Source organism: Vulpes lagopus, chromosome 15 (assembly GCF_018345385.1).
Source record: "Vulpes lagopus strain Blue_001 chromosome 15, ASM1834538v1, whole genome shotgun sequence".
NCBI classification, from domain to species: domain Eukaryota; kingdom Metazoa; phylum Chordata; class Mammalia; order Carnivora; family Canidae; genus Vulpes; species Vulpes lagopus.
Window position 1 is genome coordinate 20,950,269 of NC_054838.1, and position 9,768 is coordinate 20,960,036.

The following is a 9,768-nucleotide window of genomic DNA, read 5'->3' on the forward strand; positions in this document are numbered from 1 at the left end:
CTCTTATGGTTTGTCTCAGTACAACTTTTATTATTTATCAGGTAATAAGCTATTAATTAATAATATTTAAAACAATACAAGTAAAACTATATTTGCAAAGCATTTATTATATAGTAAGCACTGTATATATATGCTATGTGATATATATTTGTATATATATTATATGTGTTGTACATAGTCTATAGTACATATTCTTATACACACGTTAAGGAGAAAATGCAAGTGGATGCTTAGAAAGGTCTTATTTGAATGGTAGATATAAACAAATTATCACAATTCCCCTAATAAGTTTTTTTTTTTTTTTTTGAGACGGTGGGTTATCAGAAGGTATTGAGTCATAGGTGGAAGTAAGTGGGGTGGGTATTACTATAGATTTCTAAAAAAAGAAATCAAAGGGAGATTTGAGTAGAGCGTGTACTTAAATAAATTAGGACATAGATGATAATAACACGGCAATACTTGGAAGATGTGGATATGGGGATAGTGTGAATATAAGAACGACTGATAGATACAAAAAGGGATTAAGTTGAGGTCAATTTAGGAACATTTATTTAGATTCTTGGACAAGATATGAAAACATCTGTTTAACCCCTTCCCAAATCTGCTTGGTCCTCACTCCATAGATAATGGGATTGAGCATAGGTGGAATGACCACATAGAGGTTAGCCAAGAGGATATGGACATAGCGTGGGATGCGTTTCCCACCAAATCTATAGGCAAAGACAGAGAAGAGGGCAGGGATGTAGAAGAGTAGGATGACACAGACATGGGAGCCACACGTGCTCAGGGCCTTGGACCGGGCATTTTGAGAAGGGAGGTGGAAGACAGCTTGGAGGATGTGAATGTAGGAAACAGTGATAAGGATGATGTCCAGGCCTGTGGAGAGTAGAGCAGCTGCCAACCCATACCAGATATTGATGGAGATATCAGAACAGGACAGACGGGCGATGCCCATGTGCTCACAAAAAGTGTGTGCAATGATGTTTATCCGGCAATAGTGCAGGCGCTTGAGAAGAAAGACAGATGGAAACATGATGATGAAGCTGCGGGTCATGGTGGCAGCGACGATCTTCCCAATGACCGTCTTCGTCAGGACTGTGGAATATTGCAGAGGGTAGCAGATGGCCACAAAGCGGTCAAAGGCCATGGCCAGCAGGACCGCAGAGTCAGCCACAAAGAGGAAATGAATGAAGAACATCTGGGTGAGGCAGCCATCAAAGGAAATATGGCTTGAACCCAGCCAGAAGTTGGCCAGTGCTTTGGGCATGGTGGAAGTGGAGAGCAAGATATCCGCACTGGCCAACATGGACAGGAATATGTACATGGGCTCATGCAGGCTTGGCTGGGAGAGGATGACACAAATTAAAATGCCATTGCCTGCCAGGGCAGCTGCATACATAGTACAGAAGGGGATGGAGAGCCAGATGTGCAGATGCTCCAGACCAGGGATGCCAATGAGGAGGCAGCCGGCCACTCGAGTGTCAGAGTCATTCACAGCAGCTGGGCTGGTGGCAGATGAAAGGGCCATGATTTTCTTCACCTGTGCAGAGAGGCAACCTAGTTTCAGACTTTGTATATACTAGCAGAGTGCACATAAAGCCTTGCAAGCAGCCACACGGTCTGCACACACTCACAGATCCTACAACCCCTATGGGCTTTGCACAGGTATATTCTCTTTGGATTCTTATACAGAGGCTCTGCACAATGTGCACAGTTATAGACCCTGCCCACAGAAAGACTCTGTGCTCTTATTCAGAGGCTTTCAATAAGGTTCTAGGACTTTCATAGGGTTTCAAGACATTGCCAGACTCAGTAGAGTACCACAGGTTCTGAAAAGAACTGGAATAGCTATAACACCAAAAACAATCTCTATAATCTCTATAGGTATGTTTTTTTTGTTTTTTTAAGTTTATTTATTTATTTTTTAAAGATTTTATTTATTTATTCATGAGAATACACAGAGAGGAGAGAGAGAGGCAGAGACACAGGCAGAGGGAGAAGCAGGCTCCATGCAGGGAGCCTGACCTGGGACTTGATCCTGTGACTCCAGGATTGTGCCCTGGGCTGAAGTCAGTGCTAAACCACTGAGCCACCCGGGCTGCCTTCTATAGGTATGTGAATGGTGATGAGTTCTGCAAGAGGCCCAGGCTCTGCACAGAAGGGCCACACCACAGAGCAACTGCCTCAGCATAGCACATCTTGTGGAAGCGTAGGATTGGGGACAATGCAATCCACTGCAGATATTACATCTCTTTCCTCCCTATCACAGATGCTCTGACAAAGATGGAGGCAGTCAAGGCAGCCACGACATTTCGAAAGAATACTGGAGGGGATCCCTGGGTGGTTTAGCGCCTGCCTTCAGCCCAGGGCACGATCCTGGAGTCCCAGGATCGAGTCCCACATCAGGCTCCCTGCATGGAACCTGCCTCTCCCTCTGCCTGTGTCTCTCCCTCTCTCTCTCTCTCTCTCTCTCTCTGACTCTCCTGAATAAATAAATAAAATCTTAAAAAAAAAAATAGAAAGAACCCTAGATATTATGTGAAACAAAACAAAACAAAACACCAACCTGGGTCCTCTGTATCAACTAGACTGAGTGATTTTGGACAACTCCACTGTCAGTTTTCTAAGTAACATTTTTCTTATCTTTAAAATGAGCAGAATTGTTGTCCCACTGGTATATTACATTAAATTTTGTCTTTGGGAGCCTTATTAAGTTGTGTGGTGCTCCCTGAGTCACCCATCTGTCTCTGAAACATGGTGCTATCATCGGGAAGAAGAAGAAAGGTATGGAATAATGCTTCAGAAGGTGACGTCCTCAGACCAGTGTCATCAGCATCATCAGGGAGCCTGCAGATTCTTGAACCCTACCACAAATCCAATGAATCACTAACTGGATTTGGAGGCAGCAATATACTTTTTAGCAAGGCTACCAGCTGACTCTGAGTCATGCTAAGGTTTGTGAGCCACTCAGACAAGAACTTTTTACCTTTCTTTCCTATGTAGTCTAAATGCCCATCCCTTCTGCTAGGATCAATAGCTTCTCATTCCAACTGGTTTCTGCAGCATTCTCTCTGGAAATGCTCAGACTTCCACTAAATCTAACCACTGTTATCCTCAGCTCACATGGTCAGGATGTGGAGAAAATATCGACCATACAAATAGTCTTTACTACACATTAGGCCACCTGACACCTTAGTCCTATCCAATTATCCTCACAATAAACATATAACTTTTACCACTGCCCAAATTCCTATTCCTCTCTCAACAGAACTTTCCTCCTATATTACCCAGACTTCAATTTTGTCAGAAGCCAACTCCTCATATTATTATTCCACTCTCATACATTTATCTTATCTCTACACCCATTCTTCTCTCATTTCCTCCAGTTTTAGACAAAGTGGTATGAATGTTTCGCCTGTGTTTCAGTGGTTCATTTATCAGAACCAGAATATATTTTACATTACCTAGCCATAAAAAAGCTCCTTCAAGTTATTTTATTTATTTATTTAGAGATAATATAAATCAATTGTAATTTTCTATACTGGCAGCAAACTGGAAAATTACATTTTAGAAGTTCCATTTTAACATAAACATAAAAGCGTACAAAATATGTTAAAATCACATACTTAAAAAATAAATGTAATTGAAATTTGCAAAGCCTCTACACTGAGGACTACAAAATATGGCAGAGATTTTTTAGAACATAAATAGATGAAGATATACACCATGTACACAAGTCAGAGGACCAAATGATTGTTAAAACATCAATTTTCTCAAAATAAATCTCTAGTTTGTTTTTTAAATGCAATTTTTTGAATAATTGGCAAATACAAAATTGTATATATTTAAAATATACAATGTGATGATTTAGAACATGCATACATCTGTGAAATTATTGCCACAATCAAGTTAATTAACATCCATCATCTCACATAGTTACTTTTGTGTGTGTGTGATCTTAAATTATTTTTAAAACCAGCTGGATAAACGCACAGAGACACATATATTTGCATATGGGCATATGTATATATATGCATATGTGTTTAAGTATCTATGTATGTACGTATGTCTAAAAGAATAATTTCCCCATCTATTTTCTGAATCCCCTTTCTCTCCTACCTCCTCAGCTCTCATAAAAATATCTTATTCTACTAACCTGTCCCACCACTTACTGTTCTTTCTTCTTTCCTTCAAAGTCAGTCCTTCCATAAATACTTCTTTAGATTTCATTTCTCTACCTTCCACTGGTTCTTCTCTTGTTTTCTGGCCTTCCTTTCCAGTCTCATCAAGGGTTAGTCTGTCCCAGCAGGATGGCTTGCTGTTGGTGTTTCCTATGGGCCTCCTCACCACCCACTCAGCCTAACTAATCTGGTCCACTGCCTGGGCTTCACTTAGTGGGCATGTGCTAGTCCCTCCCAAATCTATATTTGTCATCTACGTTGTTTCCAGGCTGGCTTCAGATCCACTTATCCAAACACTTCCCCCACTCCCTTGTAACTAGTCTGCAGTCCTCCCAGTCTAGAAAGCAGCCTCCATATAGAAGTCATGTTTCCTAAAGACACTTTTGAGCACAGTATTTACTTGATTGCAGATAATAACTTCCCGCTGCCTGAAAGATTCACACAAGTATGTGCCCTGCTTTCTCTGCTAATACTGGATCAAATGCTTGTCTCTGTGCCTGTTCTTCTTTCTCTGTGGTCTTTTATATGTTCTGCTTCTTCTAACTCCATCCTCACTTTTATCTACCCGTTTATAGTTCTCATTCAGGAAGACTTTCCTGAGGCTGAGTGGTGTGCTCCTTTCATGCACCTATGTTCCCCTGCAAATACCAGTATCTCTCTAGCACTTATCACACTGAAATCTTTTCAGGCCCAATATATTGTGAGCTCCTTAAGGGTCGGTGCTGTGTCTTATTTACTGGTGTCTGGGATAGAGTTGACATGTAGTGGATGTTAACAAAAATGAGAGAATAGGTAAGTTTCCACTCACACAGCCACATAAATTCCCACCATCAGGGACACACACTTGTGCCATTAAAATCATAGGTTCACAGTCACAGACCCTCTGTTCTCACACCCTCTTCTAGTCTGGAGCCTATGCCACTTGTTGCACCCATCCTTCCTCCAGCATCACTCATCATGTGCCTTCACCACACATGCTCCCACCTTCCTGGATTGCATCGGCCCCTGAGTAAACTATTCTTCTCCGACTTCAGTTCTACATAATCAACCTCCAAGGCAGCCTTTGTTCACAAGACCCTGGGACTTGTGGTTTCACTCCAGTTCAGGCAGGCCTTGATGTTGCTATGCCCCCAAACTAGGGAGCATCCCTAAGAGCTCCACTTACAGTTTTCTCTCCCGCAGCCCCTGTTATCAGAACTCCCACTCCTTCTATGCCCAATTGTCTCGTCCTCTAGTTCTTGCTTCTCTCAGCTTTGGGGAAATTACCTGAAAAAGTGTTCCTTCTATCCCAATGAATTCCTCTTTTCACCTGTTTTTGAGTCCTTTACCTGATTGTTCCATCCAAGAACTTTATCCTTTATAAATGACCCCCAACTGCAGTAGAATAACATTTTCCCCCTTTGTTTATTGATGTCTGAGGATAGAACCCATGTGCCATTTATGATTGTGGCATCTTCCTTACAAGCCAAGGATCAGTTGCTCATCAATATCTCATCCTCATCTGTAAGGTGACCCTTCCAACTGCTCTTCCCCCATCTTACTCCACAAGAAGAACACGATTCACTCTGGCGACCTAGTCCTTTCTTCCCCTTCATCCTTCACCTCTCCTTGAATGTTGCTACAGAGGTGTCCATTCACCTTGTACCCATTCCCCAATATTAATAACCTCCTCTCCATCCTGAAAATATTTGATCCCAGACTTACCTCCCTGAGGCCACCTTCTCAGATCCACAGTTTTCGATTCCGCATTTCATACACAGCTCAGCCTTCCTCAATATATAGTATTGAGTCTTGAGCCTTGCTTCATAGGTCTATGTTTCCTCTTCTCCTTTGGGACTATGGATTCTCCTCCCTTGTATGTTCTTTCCTCCCTTAGTTTCAAATCTCTGCCCTGCCATTTGGGCCCATATACTTCCATTCAACACAAGGATTTAAGGCACATAAGGAAATGCTCTGGCATAGAGCCAGAGAGAAGAAAGCTATTGATAGACACTAAGGGGTGGTGGTGGTGGTGGTGGGACAGTGGTGGTGAGGACCAACTCAGAGGCTCCTCCTTAGCCTGAGAGTTTCCACTGAACTAGTTTTTGCATCTCCTGCCCTAATATAAGCTCTCTTCCATGCCTTCAATCCCACTCTCTCTTCTCTTTTCCTCTCATCCTTTTTCTTGTCTAAAGTTTTTCCTCTAGGGCTTCTTTCATTCATCATCTGCCTAGTGTCTGTCTTCAAACTTCTGCTTCTTTTTTTACCTTAATGCTCTCTCTTCACCCCTTCATTGCCCCTAAAAATCTATTGCATTATATGTCCTGAAGGAAAGGATACATAAGGATTATTGGTTTATATAAAAGATTAACTCATCTTGCTTAGAAGTCAAAGATTCTTCAAAGAAGTACCTCAGTATAGTTATAAGTAGAGATGAGAAAGCCTCATTCAGTGAAATAGGTAATATTAATATCTGTCCTACAACCATATCATTTGGAACTCACCCACATCCATAATTAATCAACTGTCTTTCTCCAAACACTCACATAAATATCTGGGATCTAGAGGGTTTTTTTAGTAGGCTCCATCCCCAATGTGGAGCCCATCATGGGGCTTGAACTCATGACCATGAGATCAAGATCTGAGCTGAAATCAAGAACCAGAAGCTTAACTAACTGAGACCCCCAAGGGCCGTTGGGATCTAGAGTTTAAAGGGTTTTTATCACACCATTCTTCAAAGTCAGTACCTGGAACCTAGTTAACTTTAATTTGTTTTTCTTTCAAAAAATAGTTTTTGAGTGTCTATAAATGACTAGTCTACACAGGCCATACCCTGGAGAATCCCAGCACTTCCTAATTTCTCCTCTGTCCCAAATCCTGAATCATACCATGTTTGTGTATGATGCCATTTCTAGACTAGGAAAACATTAATGTAAACATTTGTATACTAATACTAATAGTATTGACTGGTGACTGGAGCTTCCCTAGAGTCCCTCTGGATTTTAGAGCCCTCAATTTTCAGTCTTTCCATCCCCTGAGAAAAACAATGAGAAATAAAAGGCTATGCTGTCCAGGTGTGTTTGTCTCTTCTGTTTGAATTAAATTTCTTTGTTCCTGTGCCTCATCTCCTGTCTGAGTACCCTTCTCTTTCTTTTTACATGTGCTCCCCAATTGTGTTGTGTTACCTCCTGTATTTTTCTGTTCTCAGCTTGGAACTATCCTCTTCAAGCCCTTTATTGGTTTCCTAGCATCAGAATAAGGTACCTGTGAGTATAATCTGCATGTAGTAATAGTGATAGGAGTCTTGGGGAGGCAGACTGGGGAAGATCCTGGGAAGGATCCAGGGAATGATTAAGGTTGCTGGAATACTGAATGACCCCTCAAAGATATGCATATCTCTCCTTTTTTTTTAAGTCATCTGGCTACCTTTCTTTTTTTTTTTTTTTTAAGATTTTCTTTATTATTAATGAGAAACACATACACACACACAGAGAGAGAGAGAGACAGAGAGATTGAGAGAGAGAAAGGCAGAGGGCAGAGACACAGGCAGAGGGAGAAGCAGGTTCCATGCAGGGAGCCTGACTTGGGACTTGACTCCAGGTCTCCAGGATCAGGCCCTGGCCTGAAGGCGGTGCTAAGCAGAGCCACCCAGGCCGCCCAAGATATGCATATCTTAATCTCTGGAATCTATGCATAAATTATATGTCAAAGGAGATTTATGGCTGCTAATCACTTGACTAAAATATAATGGGTTATCTGGGTGATTCTGAAGTAATTGCAGTAGTCTTTAAAGGAAGAGGGAGATAGAAAAGTTCAGAATCAGAGAGAGATATGTGACTATAGAGGTTAGAATAATGAGACTTGAGAAAGATTCAATCCCTTCTATTGTCTTTGAAGATGGAGGAAGAGACAATAAGCCAAGGAAATGTGTGTGTGTGTGTGTGTGTGTGTGTGTGCGTGCGCGCACACTTATGTGTGTATTCAAAGTATATATTCAATATTTTCTGGCCCAAATAGGACACAATGAAAAAAATTAAGTGAAGAATGACAACTTAAAATTTCAGTTTTACTCCTGAGACTGTATGAATGGTTATTCTATGTGAAATCCTGCTTCCTTTTACTCTGGACGAGGCATAGAAGGACAGAAAATTTGTCCTCCAGGAGAGTTCCCAATCATTAACAGAGGATGCTCACATATCTATAAAAGAGAATCCAAAAGAATAAGCAGGAAAATAATGTAAAACTCGATATAGTCATCTGATTGTTTGTTTGGTAAAATGATTTAGAGCTGTGATTTTATAAGCAGGGGAATGGACTGCATGTTTCAGGATTACTGAAGAACATGTCCTGGAGACATCAGTGTTGGTAGGATCAAGAACAATAAATAGAATTTACACATGTTGAGAGAAGACAAGATTCCACTGATGGAAAAGGCAACAATCCAAGCAATGAGATGTAGGAAAGGGGGAGAAATCTATGAAGGTCTATATGGACACCTCGTAGAGAGGAATGTGAGACACATTCACATAGGTAGAACTAAATTATATGGTTTATGTATACAATGAAATATTACTCAGCCATTAGAAATGACAAATACCCACCATTTCTTCAATGTGGATGAAACTGGAGGGTATTGTGCTGAGTGAAATAAGTCAGTTGGAGAAGGACAAACATTATATGTTCTCATTCATTTGGGGAATATAAATAAGAGTGAAAGGGAATAGAGGGGAAGGGAGAAGAAATGGGTAGGAAATATCAGAAAGGGAGACAGAACATAAAGACTCCTAACTCTGGGAAACAAACTAGGGGTGGTGGAAGGGGAGGAGGGCGGGGGGTGGTGGTGAATGGGTGACGGGCACTGAGGGGATGAGCAATGGGTGTTATTCTGTATGTTGGCAAATTGAACACCAATAAAAAAATAAATTTATTTAAAAAAAAAAGAAAACTATTGACTGCCAGGCAGGGGATAAAATATTTTCTGTAGGTGTAATGGAGGGGGAACTACAAACTTTTAAACAAGGTTGTAAGCAAGGTAATTTCATATTTTTAAGAGAGCAATCTGGCAACATGAGATAAAAACAAAGATATTGGAATAACTGGGATTCTTATTGTATGGCTCTAATTAGTGATTAATGACTTGAGTAGGTGAGGAAGTGGAAAAATGGAGTAGTCAGATCAAGCAGGAGTTTCAAAAAGGATCAGAAGAACTGAAAAATGAGATATGGGGACTGAAGGAGGATGAAGAGCCTTAGTCACCCCTCAGATCACCATGCTCCAGTGATGGGAGAGTTTTGTGATGGCAAAGTGAGGTAGCTGGTCAGGAAGTTGGCAGATGGAAGAAATTATGAGTTGTTGATGGGTTGACAGAAGAATATTTGGGTGGAAATTTTCTTCCAGATATCAAGGAAGTGGAGCAAACAGGCAGCAGTAGATTGGCTTGCCAGAGTCCTAATGATGCGCTGGCAAAGAAGAATGCAGATTTGCTAATTTGACCTGGTCCCTATTATTTCTTTGAATGGATACCTCAGTGAAGATATTACTGAGACTCATGCCAGGTAAGATATTCAATACTTACATCTTTGAGAAATCTCAGAGTGAATTACTTGGT

The 9,768-nt window shown here is 41.1% G+C and overlaps 1 protein-coding gene across 1 annotated transcript; it reads right to left on the reverse strand.

The window, feature by feature from the left end:
* Positions 1-547: 547 nt before the first annotated feature.
* On the reverse strand, positions 548-4,286 carry LOC121476119 (olfactory receptor 52B6-like). Its single transcript, XM_041729862.1, has 2 exons — positions 4,239-4,286; positions 548-1,540 (listed from the first exon to the last, which is right to left on the reverse strand). The coding sequence occupies exons 1-2, from the start codon at positions 4,284-4,286 to the stop codon at positions 548-550; spliced, it is 1,041 nt and encodes a 346-aa protein (XP_041585796.1).
* Between the last annotated feature and the right edge of the window lie 5,482 nt (positions 4,287-9,768).

Coding starts and splice junctions, on each gene's coding strand:
- LOC121476119 (XM_041729862.1), bottom strand. CDS start 4,286: ATGAGACTGGAAAGGAAGGCCAGAAAACAAGAGAAGAACCAGTGGAAG. Junction 1,541..4,238: donor AAGAGAAGAACCAGTGGAAG/GTAGAGAAATGA, acceptor CTCTCTGCACAG/GTGAAGAAAATCATGGCCCT.